General features: G+C 44.7%; 1 protein-coding gene across 3 annotated transcripts in view; it reads left to right on the forward strand.

The window, feature by feature from the left end:
• The window catches only part of FRMD5 (FERM domain containing 5), an 86,972-nt gene that overhangs the window by 11,957 nt on the left and 52,265 nt on the right, over positions 1 to 22,750 (forward strand). For 2 of the 3 annotated variants that reach the window (XM_088452823.1, XM_088452825.1), the window contains exon 2: positions 21,246 to 21,350. The exons of the other annotated variant lie outside the window; for it this stretch is intronic. In XM_088452823.1, the coding sequence (XP_088308949.1) occupies positions 21,246 to 21,350 (105 nt within the window). The remainder of the gene's footprint in view (positions 1 to 21,245; positions 21,351 to 22,750) is intronic. 3 annotated transcript variants of the gene reach the window in all.

Consider the following 22,750-nt stretch of genomic DNA (forward strand, 5'->3'; position numbering starts at 1 on the left):
GTCTGACAGACTCTCAGCGGCTGCTGATTACACCAAACACATAGCTGCCGGCTCCGGCGGCTGTGTGTTTAGCAGTGTGTAGTGCTGACCGAACTCCGTCCGGTCAGCGCTACACACGCGGTGCAGGCTGTGTCACAGTGACACAGTCTGCACCGCGGCCCGCATGGTACGCTACTCAGCAGCGTACCATGCGGGCATGACTCGAGTATAAGCCGAGGGGGTGCTTTTTCAGCACAAAAAATGTGCTGAAAAACTCGGCTTATACTCGAGTATATACGGTAGTTACCATAGAGTGGACACCAAAAGCATTGATCTTCCCATTTGATTGTAAAATAACTTCACCCAGGTCTTGTAGTGATTTCATCTTTAGACACAGTTCAAACCCACTTTCTAGCAGGCGTTCGCACGCAGGCAGCTGATGTTTGCATTCTGCACATGCGTACGCATCACAATACGCATGCGCGAACCAGTGTGAGCGATCGGGATGCTTTCGCTCGCTTCGCATAGACAGCCCGGCTGAATGAGTGACAGGACAAACCGTTTGTGGGTGGTAACAGGGGCAGGCCACTGGAAATGGGGGAGTGGAGGTGCGAACGCAGGCATGCCTGAGCGCCTTAACGCCGTTTCAGAGGCGTGCATAATTAACAGGGAGCATCATAGTACACGTCGCCTAGTTGTATTTCACTATGAAGTGCTCGTAGTGCTTGCGGTAGGGTATAGTCAACCACAGGCGCTGCGTTCACTTCCGATGGTCCTCGATGTAACGATGGTTACATATACTTCCTGGAGATGATGTGCCTAAGTGGGCATGTTAGGACAGGCTGGAGGGCGTCTGCATACACAGGGTGATCGTACGCCAAGACATAGTGGGCGTGTTGATGCCTTGCCGTGCGATCACCTACCTTGCCGTCACTTAGCTGAATTTGCATATGCATCGAGCGAGTGTACGCATCTTGCGAACGGGTCTGAATCAAGCCCAATGTTTCCAAATCATTGATTATTAGAAGAAGTTGTAAGTTAGCAATCTTGGCAATCTTGACCAGAGCTGGATTAAGGTTTTAGAAGGTCTGGGGCACTTAGGACTGAGGGGCACATGGATTGGGTCCTTGTGTTAGGCATGTACATGAAAAGGGACATGGTCACACATCACGCTGATGTACAAATCTTCCCTAGCTGCTGGGCTGTCCCGAGCCTCCTGTGCACAGCTGGTAAGAGTCTTCCCTCCCTACCCTTCCTCCATTTGAGACAGTGCAGCCCACGGGTGGGAAAGTACTGGAAAACCAGGACTGTCCTGCCAAAAACGGGATGGTTGGGGGGTATGCCTACATACATAGTCACACACATATACATACATACAGACACACACATACATAGTCACACATAAATACAGTCACACACCTATATACATACATACATACATATACAGTTACACACATGCACATATATATAACACACCAAACATACATTTATACAGGCAAACATGTGTACACATACATAGTCACACACATATATACAGTCACATACATACATGCATAGTCACACACTTAAACACATACATACATACTGTACACAGATACAGACAGTGCCCCCTCCTTGAGTCTTTCCTGTCTTAAAGGCTGGCCACTGGATAGTCCTCATCACTATGGGTCTGCAGCAGCTCATCCCCTCCTCTCTACCATGCTGCTGCCACTGACTGTACAGTGGCCCTGATTCAGAGCCGGACGCTCTGACAGAGCGGTTGCTCTGAATCAGGGCCGTCCCTCCTACCTTTTGGAGCGGCCTCCTGGCCGCTCGCATAGCTGTAGGTGACCTTGCGGTAGGGTCTCGCCGCCGCAAGCCCTGGAGTGCTTTTGGCTCTATCAGAGCCAAAAGCACTCTCACTGACATCACTAGTGATGTCAGTGGGGCCGGCCCCAGACGGTAGGCATTCCCATGGGAACGCCTCTGTTTGGGCAGCCACGCCCCTGGCACGCCCACCAAAGGGGGCGTGCTGTCAATCACCATCAACAGCACGCCCCCTTTGGTGCGAGACCCATAACGACGGCCTGGCCGTCGTTATTCGGGTTTCACGCATGTGCACGACGGAGCCGCCTCCGTCGTGCGCATGCGCACTTGGGCAACATCGACCCGCTTGCGAGCACTCAGCACTCGCGAGTGTGTCTGAATTAGGCCCAGTGCTCCCTGCTTGAACTCCATCTCCCTCTTCTCTTCTCCAGCTTGCAGTGCAGTCCTGTTCTGCACTGTAGCTGTAATTAAAGAATGGGGAGCCCCCAGAGAGTGCCCTATACGTCAAGGGAGAAAGTTTGCTAAGTATTGCCGGCCATAGCTTCCACCTCCCTATTTAGAAAAGATTGCAGGTTGGAGTAACAGAAAAAAAATCAATGAAACAAGCTTTGTTCCTTTATTACTTTTTATTTACTTTTCATATTTATCTGTATTTTAAAAAAAATTATAATTTTAGTAGTTGTGTATGGTCCCTAAAGCTGTCTACCATATCGCTCCACGCCAATATCACTGAGGCAGCTGAGTTCCGCGCATCTACCTTAGTAAAATTGTATTCTTAAATTGTTATGATAAAAATCGTGGTTATTGCCACTGCTTAGTAAATAGACCCTTTTTCTGCTTGCTAATGTGTTTCAATAACTTTAATTGTCTAAAAAAAAAATGTGCAGCCATACACTGCAACACTCCCAAGTTTCCTGATTGCGACTGCTGATAAAAAACCCAGAACAGAAGTATACATGGTTGGAGAATTGTATACAAGATTACTAATCTTTCTGTTACCATACATCCCAGTAACACTTTGCAGTCCTGTTACATTTCCCTGAGCTGCTATAGAAACACAGAACTTTATTTACAGCAATGTTTTAATTAGCTGGAAATAACATCTCCCAAAGCTCCATACTTCCATTTTCCACACACTCATCCTGATCAATTGCTCTCAGGAACAATCATAAGTCTTTCCTGCTCCCATTCACTACAGACTAATGGTTGTAGCTTCTCACAGATCTCAGTCAGTGCTTTGTTTTTCAAAAAAGTCTTTTTTTTTGTCTCCTTAAGTCAGATAATGGGGCTAATTGTTGGCTCCAACCTATTTAATTAAGTCCTGCATCCTGCACTTTAAGCCCTTAAAGGGTGCACTGTCCCTCACACCTTCAGGAGCTGCAGGAGACCCATAGATTCCAGCATTTTACATGGAATCTATGGTTTACTTTGCGTTGCCCGAGGGTTTACCACGCAGGGAAATGCAGAACAATTTAATAGCTTCGGGTGTTAAACCCACAGCTTTTCCCCGAACGGTAAACCCCGCACCTAATTGGATATGCCCCAATATCTTTGTAATTTTAAGTACAGATACATTTCTGATATTATGTAATTGCGTATATGTGTTTTATATATATATATATATATATATATATACAGTCAGGTGCATAAATATTGGGACATTGACAGAATTTTCATATTTTGGCCTCTATTCACCACCACAATGGCTTTGAAATGAAACAAACAAGATGTGCTTTAACTGCAGACTTTCATATTTAATTTGAGGGTAATTACATCCAAATCAGGTGAACGGTGTAGGAATTACAATGGTTTCTATATGTGCCTCACACTTTTTAAGAAGACAAAAGTAATGGGACTATCAGCTCAAAAGCTATTTCATGGACAGGTGTGGGCTATTCCCTCGTTATTTCATTATCAAATAAGCAGGTAAAAGGTCTGGAGTTGATTCTAGGTGTGACATTTGTATTTGGAATCAGTTGCTGTCGACTCTCAATATGAGATCCAAAGAGCTGTCACTATCAGTGAAGCAAGCCATCATTAGGCTGAAAAATCAAAACAAACCCATCAGAGAGATAGCAAAAACAATAGGTGTGGCCAAATCAACTGTTTGGAACATTCTTAAAAAGAAAGAACGCATCGGAGAGCTAGCAACACCAAAAGACCCGGAACACCACGGAAAACAACTGTGGAGGATGACAGAAGAATTATTTCCCTGGTGAAGAAAAACCCCTTCACGACAGTTGGCCAAATCAAGAACACTCTCCAGGAGGTAGGTGTATATGTGTCAAAGTCAACAATCAAGAGAAGACTTCACAAGAGTGAATATAGAGGATTCACCACAAGATGTAAACCATTGGTGAGCCTCAAAAACAGGAAGACCAAATTAGAGTTTGCCAAACAACATCTAAAAAAGCCATTACAGTTCTGGAACAACATCCTATGGACAGATGAGACAAAGATCAACTTGTACCAGAGTGATGGGAAGAGAAAAATATGGAGAAGGAAAGGAACTGCTCATAATCCAAAACATACCACCTCATCAGTAAAGCATGGTGGTGGTAGTGTCATGGCGTGGGCATGTATGGCTGCCAATGGAACTGGTTCCCTTGTATTTATTGATGATGTGACTGCTGACAAAAGCAGCAGAATGAATTCTGAAGTGTTTCGGGCAATATTATATGCTCATATTCAGTCAAATGCTTCAGAACTCATTGGACGGCGCTTCACAGTGCAGATGGACAATGACCCGAAGCATACTGCAAAAGCAACCAAAGAGTTTTTTAAGGCTAAAAAGTGGAATATTATGTAATGGCCAAGTCAATCCCCTGACCTGCATCCAATTGAGCATGCATTTCACTTGATGAAGACAAAACTGAAGGGAAAATGCCCCAAGAACAAGCAGGAACTGAAGACATTTGCAGTAGAGGCCTGGCAGAGCATCACCAGGGATGAAACCCAGCGTCTGGTGAAGTCTCTGCCTTCCAGGCTTCAGGCTGTAATTGCCTGCAAAGGATTTGCAACAAAGTATTAAAAAGTTAAAGTTAGATTTAGGATTGTTTAGTTTGTCCCATTACTTTTTGCCCCTTAAAAAGTGGGAGGCACATATAGAAACCGTTGTAATTCCTACACCGTTCACCTGATTTGGATGTAATTACCCTCAAATTAAATCTGATAGTCTGCAGTTAAAGCACATCTTGTTTGTTTCATTTCAAAGCCATATTTTGTTATGTATGCAGTATGTTTACACCAAAACGTCAAAGAAAGCCTATTACCACTTTGATAAAGAAGGCTTATAATATGTACTTAGACTGTGCTTTTGGTGACCAGGATAAAATCTGGGCACCCCATATGTTTTGCATTATCTGCGCAACAAATCTTACAGAATGGTTGTAAGGAAATAGCCGTATGATGGCAATCGCTGTCCCAATGGTATGACGTGAGCCTAAGGACCACTGTGCTGACTGTTATTTTTGTCTAACTAGTATTGCTGGGCATTCCAGTAGAACTAAACACACTATCAAATATCCCGACGTGTCTTCAGCACTAAAATCTGTGCCTCATGGAGAAGGGCTGCCTGTTCCATGTGTGTACCAGTAAATCAGGGACATCAGAGGAAAGCGAGTTAGAAGATACAGAAATTACAGCAGAGTATCACTCCAAAACTTAATACAGATCACTTAAATGATTTTGTTTGAGACTTAAAACTGTCAAAACAACAAGCCGAACTTTTGGGTTTTAGGTTGCAACAGCAGAACCTTCTGGCTCAAGGTATGACATTTTCAAGTTTTAGAACAAGAAACTTTTCATTGGTCACATTTTTTGAAAAGAAAAATTCAATGTGTGTGTGTACTGATGATAATGGTTTAATGATTGAGTTTGGTGTTCAGCACAATGCTACTGAGTGGCGACTGTTTATTGATTCCTCATAGAGTAGTCTGAAAGCAGTGTCATTCCATAATGGGAGCAAACTCCCTTCAGTGCCTCTGGCCTATGCAGTGGACATAAAAGAAATGTATGAAATTATGGCTGTGTTATTGGAGAGAATCAAGTATAAGGATCATGGATGGAATCTTGTTGTGACCAGCGGCGGCTCCTTACCTGTCTGGTCGGGGGGTCTGCACGTCATAGGCTGCAGTTTGTGCAACCCTCTCCTCCCTGCCATCCTGTGATTGACAGCTAATGTCACTATGAGACATGGCTTAAGTCCGGTGACAGCAAGGGTAGGGGCCTAAATAAGGGGGCATGGCTTAAGTCCGGTGCTGCTAGCAAGCAGGCTGGCTTCTAGGGACTGCATCAGCTGCAGACCCTAGAAGCCAGATAGGGCTGCCGTTATGGCAGGGAAGTAGCTTCCCATAGGAAGCACTCTCTCTGCTATGGCAGTCCCAGGGGGAGAAAACACCTCTCCCTGGGACTGCCTGTCTGGCTGTGATTAGCAGGGAGTGCTTCCAATAAGAAGTCACTGCCACTGCTGGGCAGTCCCTGCGGGTGGCAGAGTTTGCTGGGGGGACTGCAGTCCTGCAGCGCCTGGGTAAAATCCGCCACTGGTTGTGACTTAAAGGTAGTTGCACTGCTGGTAGGTTTGCAAGGTGGATTCACAAAGTACTGCTGTTTTCTGTGTTTATGGGAAAGCAGAGACACTAAAAATCACCTATATTGAGAAACCTATATTGCTGGAGAGAAACGTCAAGTACACTCCATTGGTTGAGCCGCATAAAATCATTTTACCTCCGCTTCACATTAAGTTGGGTATAAGAAAGAAATTTTGTAAAAGCTCTAGATAAAGAAGGCCAGGCTTTCCGCTTTCTACATGAAAAGTTTCCGAAGTTAAGAGAAGCAAATCTAAAAGAAGGCATATTTGCTAGCATATTTAATGCTAAATTGACGGAAACTGAGGGTCTCATTCAGACCCGCTCGCAAGCGCTGAGCACTCGCAAGCGGGTCGATGTTGAGGCTCTGCGCATGCGCAGCGGGCATACTGCGCGTGCGCAAGCCCCGGAGCGAGAGAAAAATTCTCTCGCTCCGGGGCTCACTACAAAAGGGGCGGCTGTCGATGGTGATCGACAGCTCACCCCGTTTTGTAGGTGGGGTGGATGGCCAAACGGAGGCGTTCCCGAAGGAACCCCTGCCGTTTGGGGGCTGCCCCACTGGCATCACTCGTGATGTCAGTGGTGAGCTTCTGGCTCTATTAGAGCCGAAAGCTCACTGGGGCTTGCGGCAGACAAGACCCTACCACAAGTGTTTCGTCGCAAGCCCCGATGGTCGCGATGGTCTTGACCATCGCGACCATCAACCTGGCCGCTCGCTAAAGCTGTGGGTGGTCACCCACAGCTTAGTGAATGGCCCGGAGGCCGGCTCTTTATAGAGAAGCGGCCACTCTCATTCAGAGCTAGCGCTCGCGTTTTGCGAGTGGCTCTGAATGAGGTCCTGTGTCTGCTGCTTGGTCCTCCTTCAAGGCTGCTGTGTCCATCATGAATGAACTATTGGAAAACTACAAGTATATGGGTTGTAGAATGTCACTTTTTGCATTCCCATCTAGACTTTATCCCTGACAACCTGGGTAGTGTAAGTGATGAACAGGTGGAACGTTTTCACCAAGACTTTCTGACAATGGAGCACCGCTACCAAGGACCAGGGGTGTATCTACCCATTGGCCAGGATGGCACTCGCCAGGGGCGCCGGCCAAGGGGGGGGCGCCATCCGGGGTGCCTCCCGTGGCCAGGGGTAGAATCAAGACAGGGCCGCTAGGACTGCAGTCCCGGCTACGCCCCTGGGACAGCAGCGATGAGGCGCACATGACTTCATGCGAGCCTTGTTAAAAATAAAAAAAAGCTTTATTTATTCTATGTACCAGGCAGCCACCGGCAAGCGATGGCGGCTGCCCGGACCTTGACATCTAGGAACTTCCTAGATGTCAAGGTCTGGGCAGCCGCTGTCGCATACCGGCGGCTGTCTGGTAGGTACATAGAATAAATAAAGGCTCGCGTGATGTCATGTCGTCATGTGCGCCTCATCGCTGCTGCTGCTGCACTGAGGAGCCACTGAGTCACATGCTGAAGTTTGTAAGTATTTGTGGGCTTTGGGGGGCCGGTGGCTGGATGGTGGGGGCCAGGGACTGGAGCCGGGGGCTGGATGCGTGGGGCCAGGGACTGGAGCAGGGGGGACAGGGACTGGAGCCCCACATTACAGGCAGGCTAATGGCTGGGGAGAGAAGGGGGGGTCGACTGGGGAGACAGGAGGGTGATGACTGGGGAGACAGGAGAGTGATGGCTGGGGAGACAGGAGGGGGGTGACTGGGGAGACAGAAGTAGGATGGTGGGGCTGGGGAGACAGGAGAGTGATGGCTGGGGAGACAGGAGAGTGATGGCTGGGGAGACAGGAGGGGGATGACTGGGGAGATAGAAGTGGGATGGTGGGGCTGGGGAGACAGAAAGGGATGGCTGGGGAGACAGGAGGGGGATGTTGGGGCTGGGGAGACAGGATGGGGATGCTGGGAGACAAAAAGGGGGCTGCCTGAAGAAACAGGCCCTGATTCAGAGCCGGACGCTCTGACCAGAGCACTCGCTCTGAATCAGGGCCCTCCTCCATTAAAATGGAGCGTTCTCCTGGACGCTCATATAGCTGTGGGTCACCACCCACAGCATATACGAGCGTCCAACAAGATGGTCGCGATGGTCTTGACCATCGTGGCCATCGGACTTGCGAGTGAAACCCTGTGGTCGGGTTTCTCAACCACAAGTCCTGGAGTGATTTTGGCTCTATCAGAGCCAAAATCACTCCCACTGACATCACTAGTGATGTCAGTGGGGCCGGCTTCAGACGGTAGGAACGCCTCCGTCTGGCAGGCACGCCCCGGCACGCCCACCAAAGGGGGCGTGCTGTCAATCAACATCGACAGCACGCCCCCTTTGGTGCGAGACCCGGAGCGATGGAAAGTCCTTCGCTCACCGGGTCTCGTGCATGCGCACGACGGAGCTCCCTCCATCGTGCGCATGCGCAGTGGGGACCATCGACCCACTTGCGAGCGTACTGCCACTCGCGAGTGGGTCTGAATGACCCCCAGAATGGGGTGCTGGCTGATAAAACATGGGGGTTGGTTGGGGATACAGAAGGAGGATTGGCTGTAGAGACGTTATAAGTACAGAGTAATTATTCAGAAAATATGGGGGGAGGGGGCGCCAGTCCATTACTTTGCCAGGGGCGCTCGGACCCCTAGATACACCCCTGCCAAGGACGCTGGGACCCTACAATGATGGGGGGGGGTGCTGGGATCCTACAATGATGGGGGGCTATTGCTAGTTCCTTTTTAGAGAGACCAAAGAGACACTGTACAAACGGAAAGCGCCAACATCCTATTTCCCTAAGCCAAACTGACTTTACATTTTATCTTTTATTAACAATTACACTACAGCTAATTTGGATTGTTAAGAGTTCTGAAATGTAGTGTCTGCAGTTTTTAAGTGTTTCTGTAGTTTTATTAGTATTTTATATATGAATATGATGAGAATATTTCAGTTCTATAGAGATTAATTGAAATTTTCACTTCTGTGGGTGACAACATGAGAGTGGTCAGAGGAGGATTGCCAGACAGAAAGGTTGCAACAGTGGTATCCAGAATAGGGTGTGGTATACAAGTTTGATGTTCATAATTTCCGAATGTCGACATGGTCTGAATGTTGATGGGGTCTCCATGTCTACATTTGAAATGCTGAATGTCGACACTGACATAATGTCAGTAAGTCAACAGTACTATTCCCTAACCATAACTATAATATAGACATGCATAATGTCAACTTTTTTTTGTCAATATTGACATGTTGTTTGTCGACATGTTGACATTCTGAATGAAGATGTCGACTTACTTAATATCGACAATGTGACTGCATACCCCAGTAGCAACTTTTTTTAGTGTTGTCGAGATTCGGGATGCTACATGGCCCGAAGAGGATGTGACAATATTGCACTGCCAATTTGCAAAGCACTGGGAACTTCCTTAAATACCCTGGGCTAGCCAGGGATTGGATAGTGGAGTCAGGTGACAGCAGATTGGGATTCCATTGGCTGTGAGTTAGTCAGGACGCTGTCAGTGGGAGAGCGATGAGCAGCGCTCAGACTTACTGCTGCTCTGGCTGGCAACCACCAGTGAGTCGGAATAGTGGGACCCGGTGTGGCTGCGGATAATGAATGGGGACAAGGGTTGTGACACTAAGAATGGGAGTCACAAGATTCAAACACAAATTGATAGTCATGAGCTCATCACCTTTAAAATAAAATAAAACTTAACAGTCAATAACGACTACAAGAACCATTCAGCATAGAGGTGGCTCATTGGAGATACTCTCACTAGTCATACACGCAGAACCCCTAGGTTCCCTAGAAATAGATCACCACAAGTAATTGATTTTTCTTCTACTCAATCATCATCAGAAGGTTATTTCATTGACCCCCGCCCATCCAGTGGTGCTTTTTTAGATCATGTCTCAAGATCTTAGGCCCTGATTCAGAGCCGTTCGTTAACAGCAGTACGCTCGTTGCGTTCCGATGTTGAGTAACCGCGCATGCGTCGGTGTTACACTGCGCATGTGCGTACGGCAGATTGCAAGTTTTTTTTATCTCGTTCGGCAAATAGCATACAGGAAGTGACATGTCAAATGTGATTGACAGAACAGGCCGTTTTTGGGCGTTGACGGGGGTGGAGATGGAAAAACGCAGGCGTGGCGAGGCGTTTTTGGGGCGTACATACATTAACAAATGCGAACGTCAAATGTGTTCGTACCAACTCATACGTCACTGGATGATCCTCTTTCCCTTCAAAATGCTCGCACAGCTTAGGGGCTGGATAACTCGACCACAGTGGCGATGGCCTTCTCCTTCGTCCCGGCACTCCACGATGTAGCATCGATTAATCACGGCTTGTCAGAAACTCAATTAGTGTTGGATTGAAAAACGGCTTGGTATGTGTTTGGAAAGCAGTTTTTTTGGATAGCACAAAACCGAACGCAGGTGGAAATCATAGCTGCTAATGTCTGGATTGCACAATCAATTAGCGTACATTTGTGGGGTGTATTTTGGCCGCAATGTGTTCGTTTTTGGACTATTGTAACAATAATGTCATCATGTTTAGGTTTGGTCCCTCATTTTGTGTTTGCAAGGTGATTTTTCCTCCTTAGGTAATGTTTTAAACGTTCCTTAACGAGCCCTTTTTTTTCAATGTGTAATTTTTTAGTTTGAACGTTGTTGGCTTGTGTGCCCGGATTAAATGTAACCCATTTTTACAATAATGTCAGAATACAAAGTCGTACATTTGTGGTAAATTTATTGGTATCCCCCCCCAAAAAAATACACATATTTAACTCAAACATTTTTGGCAGTATTCATTCCACAATATTTATTAATTGTGCAAACAATAATTTTTGGGTAAACGAAAATTCAAAAATTAAAAACAATTCACAAGAAAGGAGAGGGAAGTTTTGGCCAGAAAGGAATATGAGGCAAGCACAGAAGGAGTGTGGGAAAAGTAGCCAATGGTGTCACCGTTTTTTCGCCCGTTTGGCTGGGGGAGGGAGGGTGCCAGACCGGGTCCGGGATGTCATCGGGCTGGCCTGTCTAGAGGCAGATGTTGTGGCCTCTGGACTAGGCACAGGGCTAGGCACATTTGGAGGATTGGCTGATGTTGTGCCAGAGGTAGAGGATCCTGATGTTCCGGCAGGAAGGGAGGTCGGCTCCACCATGTGCTGGCGAACGAGCTGCTCCAGGGCAGTGGCGATGCAGATGTTGGCCCTGGTATTTTCCGCCAGGGCCTGACCAATGGTCACGTTGGCCGCAGCATTTTGCTCCAGGGCCTCAGCCACCTGTACCAGACTGGCGTCCATCCTCTGCAGAATCTCCGTATGGAAATCCGATTTAAAATTGAGTTCTGTGAGGAGGGACACTGCCTGCGAGGGGGATTGCCCTGGACTGGCTTCTGCAGGGTCCTCAGCCGGATGTACTGGTTCCTCCCCTGCAGAGCCAGCAGAAATTCTGCGGCCAAGGCTCCCCTCTGGAGCAGACTCATCCGCCTGTGTCTCTGTTGGAAAAATGAGAAAAGACTCACATTAGAATCTACATATTGGCACAATAACATTTCAGAGTTGGTGACATCACAACATTTACCTGGGACAACATGAGGAGCCGCAAAGTCTGGCATGTCCGTATCCATGTTGGATACGCCAAACACCTCCACAGGCTGCACACACCCCTGTGCCAGCTCTTCTAAATCAGTCAACTCCAATGACACAGGGGTGGGACCACCACCTGTCCCCCTTGCATGCCTAGCCCTGTCCGCCAGTTTTTGCTTCAGGCGATATTTGAAGTCGGCCCATCTGTGGGATGAAATTGGAACCATTACTTTTTTTTTAATTTGGTTTTAGGGTGGTCAAGTGTTTACTTACCGCCGTTTGACATCCCGGGCTAGACGGACATAATCACCCACCCTATTGACATCCACGGCTACCTCTTCCCACATTCTCCACTTCTGGCTAGCACTCATATTCCTGTCTTCCTGTGGCAGGATGTCCACACATTTCTGAATCAAAACCTCCATCTCCTTTCTTGTGAATTGTGGCTCCCTTTTCTTTTTGGCAGCTTTGCCCGGAATACTGGGCCCAGCAGCCTCTTCCATGTCATCCTCCTCACCTATGTGTGTAATTTTGGAGAATTGTCAACTTCACAACTTGCACAATATTATGTTTCAAATTAATCATTGAGTCAAAATGCATGAAATACTTACTTCCATTGTTTCCCTGGTCTGTAGCCATGTGTGAGCCTCAAACTAGAAATACACCAGAATTGTGTTTTTGTCTCGTGACGTATTTATACATGCGTCCTTATTTTGCGGCCGCATCATTGATTGTGCGTTCCTATGATCCTTCCTTAATTTGTGCGGGAAACGAAACACTATTTATGGCTTGGGGCGTCTCGAATCGAGGTGGCGTTTATTGAATGTTGGAGGTTACGTTGGTTGGAGTTGATTGTTGGCTGGTGTAGGAGATTGCGTTTTTTGAAGTTTTTTTTTTGGATTTATTCTTTTTTTGATTTCCGTTCGTTTTTTTTCCCTTTTAATTTTTTTGGTCGTTTCCAGTTTTGGTAAGTTTGGGGAAGTCTAACTTTGGGTCAATTTGTCTCTCATTCTGGTGTCGATTTTTCTAATAAGTTTTTCCCGTCATTTCATCTCTCTTAGGTTTTATTTTGGCTCTGCCCCAAAGACATTTTGTTCCGGATTCTTATATATTATCTCTTGGTAAGTTAATTTGTTAAACTGTTTTGGAAATGTTCTTGTTTGTCTGTACGCAACTTTGGTTGGCCTTACACATGTAACGTTTGTTTTTGCAAAATCGAACTCTGTGTTTTTTAATTTTTTATTTATGCGGCGTTGTTGTAACTTGTATTTGCGAACTAATTAGCGCATTTTTACTACTTACTATTGTGACTTGTATTTGCGAACTAATTAGCGCATTTTTACTACTTACTATTGTGACTTGTATTTGCGAACTAATTAGCGCATTTTTACTACTTACTATTGTGACTTGTATTTGCGAACTAATTAGCGCATTTTTACTACTTACTATTGTGACTTGTATTTGCGAACTAATTAGCGCATTTTTACTACTTACTATTGTGACTTGTATTAGCGAACTAATTAGCACATTTTTACTACTTACTATTGTGACTTGTATTTGCGAACTAATTAGCGCATTTTTACTACTTACTATTGTGACTTGTATTTGCGAACCAATTAGCGCATTTTTTCTACTTACTATTGTGACTTGTATTAGCGAACTAATTAGCAATGTTTATTCATCCCTTAAAATTGTTTGTGTTTTTTCGGGAGCATTGGTTGCTTACATTTGGCCTCAATTTGACGTAGTGTGCGCAACATCGTTTTGCTCTTTGCCCAAATGTGTGTGTGTCCCCTTTTCTGTTTTTTCTTGCTTAAATTTTTGATAATGACATGGCCAGCATGAAATGATGTATATTTTTGTTGTGATTATTTGCAGTTACAACATATCATGACAATACCCCGGCATGTAAGCATCAATGGATGGTATTTTCAAGTAAAATTTATTTTTAATGGGTGGGGTAAAAAGCCTGACATTCCAATGTTGCCATTTCAGGTTGATATGGGTCGGATTGTTCTGGCCCTGTTCCCGGAAGCCGACCAACCTCAATCTCGTCCCAGGCGTAGGCATCGTAGGCGTGCAAGGCCCCAGATATTTCGAACACGTGTCACCCTTTTTGGAATGCCAGATGATGAGGTTTTAAGACGATACCGTCTTCCTCCAAAAATCATCATAGACACTCTGTCATTAATAGAGAGTGATCTTGAGCGGCAAATTGACAGTCCTAGAGCAATTCCACCACTTACGAAATTTATGGCGGTGTTACATTTCTGTGCCTCAGGATCGTTCCAAACAACGGTGGGAATAGTGGCGGGCATCTCACAATCCTCCTTTTCCCGGATCCTGAGGGCAGTGATGGAGGCACTTTTCAAGCACCTCCATCATTTTATTCAAATGCCTTTGGATATGGGTGCCCTTAGTGTGGCCAAGGTCAATTTTTACCAAATAGCTGGCTTCCCACACATCATAGGGGTTGTGGATGGTACTCACATACCACTTCAGCCTCCAGCACGGCTGGAGGCAATATTTAGAAACCGGAAACACTATCACTCCCTCAATGTAATGGTGGTATGTGATGCCTCCCTCCAGATCCTGTCCCTGAATGCAAAATTACCAGGAAGTGCACATGACTCCTTCGTCATCCGGCAATCAGGGATATGGCACAAATTAACCAACCTACAAGCTGGTGATGCGTGGCTTCTGGGTAAGTGGAGACCTTTAGTACATAACAATGTTAAGCTTCATACAGAGTGAGCCTGATGTTGACTATTCTTTTTCACAGGAGACAGTGGCTACCCTTGCACGCCCTGGCTGCTCACTCCTTATTTGGCTCCCACACCAGGGCCACAAAGTGAGTATAATTCCGCACTTACAGCCACCAGGCAAGTGGTGGAGCGCTGTATCAGCCTTTTAAAAGGCCGATTCAGATGCCTCCACCGCTCTGGTGGCGAACTCATGTATTTGCCGGATATGGTTTCGAAAATTGTGGTCCTGTGTGGGATATTTCACAACATCGCCATAAGGAGTCGTGTCCCAATGCAGCCAGAGGATGCCTTACCCGAGGATGGCCCCCCCGAGGTTGGTCGGAGGTCAGTATGTGGGGGGGCCATACGCGATTATGTGGTGGCCAGATTTTTTAGGTAATTATTTGAAAAAAAACAGTGTTGATACCTAATGTGGTTGGGTTTGTTTGAGAACATCTAATTTTTTGTTAATTTTTTTCTCCATCTTCTGTTTTTTAACATAATCTTTGGCACTCCAACGATGACTACTTCCTGCTACCCTTACAAAACCTGTATGTGGACATTTTGGGGATATATTCTGGAACCCTTATTGCAACGCCATATTTGTGGAATCATGTTGGCATGGTCCTTCGTCAACCAGTTCTTGATTTTTTGTTTTGTGATGTGGTTTTTTTGGTATGTGTTGTATTTGAGATTATCACTGTGTGTTTTGTTTGTGAGTGACCACTTTGATTTTTCAATTATGTTGATAATAAATGTTTTGAGAGTGAAATGTTGTACCTTTTTTGGAACGTTACCAGCAAGTGTAACCAGGTTCACACACGTTACATTTGACTAAGGGGTAATCCAGTACTGACGCCAGTTGAGCTAAAAAAATTTTTTTTTTTCAGGGTCCAAACCAACACCAAAAGGAAGCCTGTACAATCATTTTGCTTCGTAAGATTGGCCTAAGCAGCTTGCACACCAACTAGGAACCTGTAAAATGTAGAAATATCTAATTGTGACTACACCAAAAAAGGGAAATCAGATTGTTACTGTTATGTGTTTCTTGTGGCTGTTTGACATAAAAATACAACACACACTCTTAGTGTAAAAAAATGGAAATCCTTGCTGGAACAGTCTACTTATGTGAGGGTAAACAATCTGTGCTTTAGAAAAAACGAATGAGCCAGAACGTTACTTCAAAAATAACAATTTATTTACATAATGGGCCAAAAAAAACCAACTAATCCCTAAGGAGGACCGACATACGGTCAAGGACCACCAGCACCCCGATGATATTGTTGTGCATCTGGGCCACACAGGCGGATAATTCGGCCCGACGCCTCTGTTCCTCTGTGGGTGAGAAAAGTGTGGGGATTAATACAACAATAGTGAGACCACATTAAAAAAAAAGCCAAAACCAAACTCCACCAAAAACAAACAAAAAAAACAGCATTAAAACTCATCAAACTAAAATGGTGTAGGCCAAAAATACAAGGCCTATGTACAAATTCCGACAGGTGTGATATGTGTATGTGGAAAACAGCAGTAACAGGTAAAGGCAATCGCCAAAATCCCCAAAAGTTTAGCCAAAAAACCCCAAAAAAATAACCACCCATGATTACATACAAACAGTTTGTGTCGATAAAAAACTGCAAAGAAAAACATACCGGAAGACCCAACGCCAGCTACGGAAGGCCCTCCATCGTCCTCCTCGGAGGTGGCTCCATTCCCCAAAGATCGGGGCGGGGTAATGACCGACTCCGGGGAGGGGGTCATTCTAAGAGGGGTGGTTGGAGGAGAGGGGGAATTGGGACGGAGGGGACGGAGGCCCGAAATTTCAGGCTGAGGGTCTAGGAAGGCTGGGGAGGAGTGGGGAATAGGGGAATGACTGGAGTTGGAGTGTTGGCTGGGGGTTGGGGAGAGTGGCCGTGATCGACGTCTGGCCGGACGCTGACGGCGTAGTCTTCGCTGGGCCCCTAAAAGATGTGAAACAAATTGTGGTTAGTTTCAACACAAATCCGCGCCACAAAACAATTTCAAATCCACCCCAAAAAAAAACAGAAATGCAGATATGAGGAGAATGAATAAATATGAAATACAGGGAAAACATGGCCATGCAGATATGAGGAGAATGAATAAATATGAAATACAGGGAAAACATGGCCATGCAGATATGAGGAGAATGAATAAATATGAAATACAGGGAAAACATGGCCATGCAGATATGAGGAGAATGAATAAATATGAAATACAGGGAAAACATGGCCATGCAGATATGAGGAGAATGAATAAATATGAAATACAGGGAAAACATGCATCGCAGTTAGGGCCACAAAGACAAACATGAAAACCACAATCCATAAAACTTACTTTCTGCGATCTGCATGCGAAAGCATGCCAGCAAGCGGGGCGTCCGCCGTTGCAGGTCCGACCACCTGCGCTCCAGCTGCCCGATATGGCGGCGTGAGTCGAAGGAGCGCAGGCGGGCCCGTACCTCCGCATATGCGGAACGCTTCTCGCGGTTGGTGATGGGTGGAGGCTGGCTGGTGATCCGCCTATCCATGACCTCCGTAAGCACCAGCAGCTCGCGCCTGGTGAATGCGGAGGCTCTCATGATGGCAATGGTGTTTTTCATAAAAATCATTTTTGATAAAGTGCACCCAAATTTTATGATTGGCTAATGTATTTGGGAAATTAACAGGAGCAGTTCTATTGGTTAGTGTATGAGTCATGTGTTCGACAGGGCCAGAAATCTGTTGAGACTTATGATAGGCTTGATGCAGTGACATGCGTAAGCAAATTTACATAAAGAAATGAACTCCGGGAAATATGCGGGTAGAAAAACAAATAGAACAATTATTTAATTGGGGCTAACATGTATTTTGACAATTAAAAGCGAATGTTTAAGCCGTACGTATTCTGCGGGTAAACACAAACACGGACATGAATAAAGTTTATTGCATTGTGTAAAAAAAAAAAAAAAAACAATTAAGCTAATTGATATATTGATTGGCATGTTACGATTGAGGGAGGTAGGCAGAATAAACGAGCAGTTAATCGAAATCTGACAGTCCAACTTCCAGGTAGTACTAGTGCGTGCGTTCCCTTCAAGCCACTTCGGGGATGTACGCTCACTATTTGGCACGCTCGTTAGTTAGAGGAGGGGTCGCCTGAGTTTGGGGAGGATGTTTGGCTGTGAGCGAAAATACGAGCGTGTGCTTGAATTTAAATATTTTTTTACGTACGCCGAACGTACGAACGGTCACTTGCGTCCGGGTCTGAATGAGGGCCTTAGTCCCTTCTTCCCAGAGGAAGAGGCACAGACCACTTTAGAGGTGAGGGGGATATAGCAAAAAGAAGAGGGAGCAGATCGTAAAAGTAGATTTGGGCTTTAACCACTCTAAGCACCCACTGTCTCCGGCTGAATTCCAGTTACTATCTGTTTGCTTATCTTTTATGCCAGGGGTGGGGAACCTTTTTTCTGCCGAGGGCCATTTTGATATATATAATATTATTTGCGGGCCTGGTGCAGGACACGCCCCCTCCGTGTGATGTCACACCGGGGTGGGGCCACAATCACAGGTGATGACAGCAATGCCTGGAGTATCCTGAGGATGCTCCGGGGAGCTGTAAGGGCAGCGGTGTGACCGTCTGAAGCGTCCTAAGGACGCTCAAGGCGGCACTGCTGCATAGATTCTGGCTGCAGGGTGCCATTCTAGGCACCCTGCTAGCCAGATGAGGCTAGCAGAAAAAAGCTCTGAGGGCCAGACCAAATGATTTTGGGGGCCTTATACGGCCCCCGGGCCTAAGGTTCCCCATCCTTCTTTTATGCCAACTAACACATATAACCAATTTGATTGGACCAATGATAACTATAAGTTTGGATGCAGACTAGAGAATTTTTCCAAAACACAGCCTTGCCCGCACCTCAGCTTTGCTCCCTGTCTGGTGTGAACACTAACCATGTAATCTATTGCTTGTCCTGCCTGTGCGGGTTGTATTATATTGGCATAACTACCTGAAATTTCCGCAAAAGAATAGCTAATCGTCGTTCCACTGTAAGATCTGTCTATAACAACCAGTTTTCTGATAACTCTGTTGCCAAATTTTTTTTTAGAATTTAGCCCTTAAGTGGTTACATTAAAATGTATGTATGTTAAATGATCATCTTCCAAGATCTATCAGGCGGTGGCTGGGAGCTGAAACTTAGACAATGTGAGTCCAGATGGATTTCTAAGCTAAATACTGTTGCACCAAAAGGACTGAAAGAATCACTTACTATTGTCTCTACATTGTGTACTATAATTTTATTTAGATTTTCTTTGTTGTTTTTCTGATTAATGCACTTGGCTAGTACTTTGAGTATATGTTATTCACATATTCACTGCATCATTTATAGTATGTTTATTTCAATTTACTTTATTTTAATTTTAAATGTATTTTACTTATTTTTTTGCATATATAGGTTTGACTATGTTTTTTTCCAGAGACTGAGCTGAACCACTTTCATACCTTTTTTTGTGGATGTTGATTTAATTTTAACCAGGTTTCCGTGTTCCGGGACCTATTTGTTCCTCTGATGCGTTCCACGCTAGACTGCAGTTTGCAGTTTGCGTGATGCCGTCATCACTGGCCTTTGGCCGTGCGTGAATATGCCAGGTCGGTTTGGAATTCTGTAAGCTACCAGGTCCCTTCCGTTGATGATCATATTTCTCATGTTTGTTGTACCAAGTTTTCCTCCCGGCCTCCATGTAGTTAGAGGACTAGGAATTGTACTTTCGATTTTATGCGTTCCACGCTGAAACGCATTTTGCACAGTGTCATTTTTTCTGTGCTACTATGTTGATTCAGCATTCTAAAGGTTCCCTGTTGGTTTAGTGGCCACTTCCAGACAACATGCGTTCCATGCTGGAATGCACACCGCCATGTTGGCGCCGATTTTCTAGTTATTGTTGTTATATAAGGCCGTTCCGGCGACAGTATCTGGTTAGAGCTTGTTCTAGCTAATGATGGATGCTGCTGTACTGGTTGCAATTGTCTTGATAAAGGTCCCTGATGTGGACCGCAACTTCGACTGACCCTACACTGTATTAGATGTTAGTAAATAAACACAAACATCTTTTTGAGTATTGGTGACTGCCCTTTGTTCTACCTTGGAACTATGCACATATATACAAGGTTTTTACTTGCCCTGGTGCCCTCCTAAAGAATGCACAAAATACTCCAAGGAAAACAGCAGTGTAGGTCTTTTACCACGATAAACTACTGGAATTTATTGCTGATCATTGATTGTGGTACAAGCCCTGGAGTGGATTGAATTTATGATGTTATGTTGACATATTATGATGTTATTATGACATGATAACATCTCTTAGTTGTCTAAGGTGCTCTATTGGCAAGTTATTCTGCACAAAGTAGCCATGAGAAAATTGGTAGACTGGGGCCATTAAGGATGCAGATGGTCAGCAACAATACTCGGGTAGTCTGCAACATAATGGTCTAATATGTGGCAAGAAAACATTCCCCACTCATTACACCACTGCCACCAGCCTGAGCCATTAACACAAGGAATGATGGATCTATGGGTGTTTGATGTTTGCACATAATTCTGAGCCTACAATCTTCATGTCGCAGCAGATATTTACATTTCAATCTCCTACTGTTCAGTTTTCCACTGTAACCTCAGTGTTCTGTTCTTAGCTAACTGGTGTGGGACCCGGTGTGGTCTGCTGCTGGAGTCCATCCCCTCCTGTGCTGTATGTGCAGAGATTCTCTTCTGCATACCAATGATGTAACAAATGGTTACTGAGTTATTGTCCCCTTGCTGTCAGTTTGAACCAGTCTGGCCATTATCCTCTGATCGCTCTCATTAACAAGGCATTGCGCCCACAGAACTGCTACTTAGTGGATGTCTTTGTTTGGTGCACTTTTTCTCTGTAATTTCTAGAGACTGTGCGTGAAAATCTCAGAAGAACAACAGTTTCTGAGAACTTCAAACTACCTCATCTGGCAGCAACAATCAGTGGAAGTCACTTTGGTCACATTTCTTCCCCCTTCTGGTTATTGGTCAGGACAACTGAACTTTTTGACCGTGTCTTTTTTCATTTATGCATAGAGTTGCAGGCACATGATTGGATGATTAGATATTAGCATTAATGAGCAGGTTTATAGGAGCACCTAATAAAGTTCACTGGGTTTATAATACATATATATATATATATATATATATATATATTCTACAAGGGCTCTGTGAACACCTGAGTCACTGTAGTTTTTATCTGTCAATTTAAGCCTTTATACTGTTCCCTTCTTTGCCATCCATAGTTTCTCCCCTGTGTTTATCTATGAATAACTTCTTGTTCATATTTGGGTATCTTATGGTTCCCACCAGGCACTGCTAGAGGCTAATTTGATTTAAACACCTTAATCTCTTTGTATATTCATTGTTCTCTTTTTCTCTATTGATCTTTCCTTCGTTTCTACCATTGCAATGTATACCCTTCAATTGCCCCCCTTATTCTGTAGTGTCAATCCTAGCTGTTGTATGCATATTAAGTGTTCATGTCTTATTTTGCAGAGAGATGCAAAGGGCCAGCAGCTGTTTGACCTCCTGTGCCACCACTTGAATCTGCTGGAGAAAGATTACTTTGGAATCCGCTATGTAGATCCTGACAAGCAGAGGGTAAGTGTGACAACACCTGTCAGTGTATTGTAGCAGTGTGAATCTAAAAAGTGCAATCCCATTGTGTCAATGCTATTTTCTGACATACATACTTTTGCACTAATGCCCCCTTTTTTATGGGGAAGAAAATAGATTTAAAGGCCAAGATGGCGGTGCGTGCGGGAGCGAAAATCTTTGCACTGTCTGAGGAGAGGTGATTAGCAGTTCAGGGACGTTCCATTGTGATTTTCATTTACCCAAGAATCAAACTTTTGTTTGGGGGGATGAGATTATTTATGAAATGAAGGGGTGCAGAGGAAGCACTCCTTTCCAGGGAATGCACCATTTTCCTGCAGAAGAACTTGCATTTTAGTCCCAGAGATTAGGGCTCTTCCCTACACCTTCAATGAGACTCAGTTTGGACCTTCCTGTTGCATGTCTGCAGGAAAGTAGATTTCTGTGACAGTCCCCTTTCTCTTATGATTAAACTGACAAAAACTAGGTTAAACCAAGCAATATCTTAGGAGAAAAACTTAATTGGATCGTTTGCAGTAGTAACGTTGTAACATTAATGTGACAGTTTTACTTTTTACACCACTTCAATTGCTTAAATATCAACAACCCCACAAATGTCAATGCAGATTACTTTTACAGAAGTATTTTTAAAGACCCTGAAATGGGTGTAGATGCAGATAAATAAGCAATGCTGATGGGCACGTCTTGCGGGTCATAAATGAGCTTTATTGTGTGTAGTGTATACATGTAGTAATATACAATACGGCACTACATTCAGTCATGCAGTTTACTAAGGTCTAGATTTATCAACAAGTGATATTCTTGTTATCACTCGTTACTAATAATATATGATGCTGCAAACAATCATCTCCTAACTGTCATGTGTTTGAAAAATGACAGGAGATTATTTGGTTGGAGCACCATTTAAAATTAGTGACAAGTGATAACAAGAATATCACTAGTTAAATTTGGGCCGTAATATGTGATTGTGGGAACACCAGGTGAACTGTTTGTTATTTTTTTTTCAGTACTTTTATTTTTGTTGTGATCAGATGGTGACTATATTTAGTGAACATTCCACTCACGAGCAGAATTTAGGACTCTGTATGTACTCTATAAATAGCCCTGCTTTACTTGGGTAACACGCTCAACATGGATATTGCAAATATACCCTCAGCTGGTCTGTGATTGCAGTTATGTTATTCACATTAAGATGGAGTCAGTAGGGCTGATCGGGATGCGGTCAGAATGACGACATTCAAGATGTCTACACCATGATGTCGTAATTGTCTGAATGTCAGAAGTCAGGATGTCGACATGTTCATAATGTCGACATTTAACACGTCACCATTCATAGTGTCGCCACTGACATAATTGAATGTCGACAGTCAGAGTGTTGGTACATT

This window comes from Taudactylus pleione, unplaced genomic scaffold (assembly GCF_031769625.1).
Source record: "Taudactylus pleione unplaced genomic scaffold, aTauple2 ptg000556l, whole genome shotgun sequence".
Classification (NCBI taxonomy): domain Eukaryota; kingdom Metazoa; phylum Chordata; class Amphibia; order Anura; family Myobatrachidae; genus Taudactylus; species Taudactylus pleione.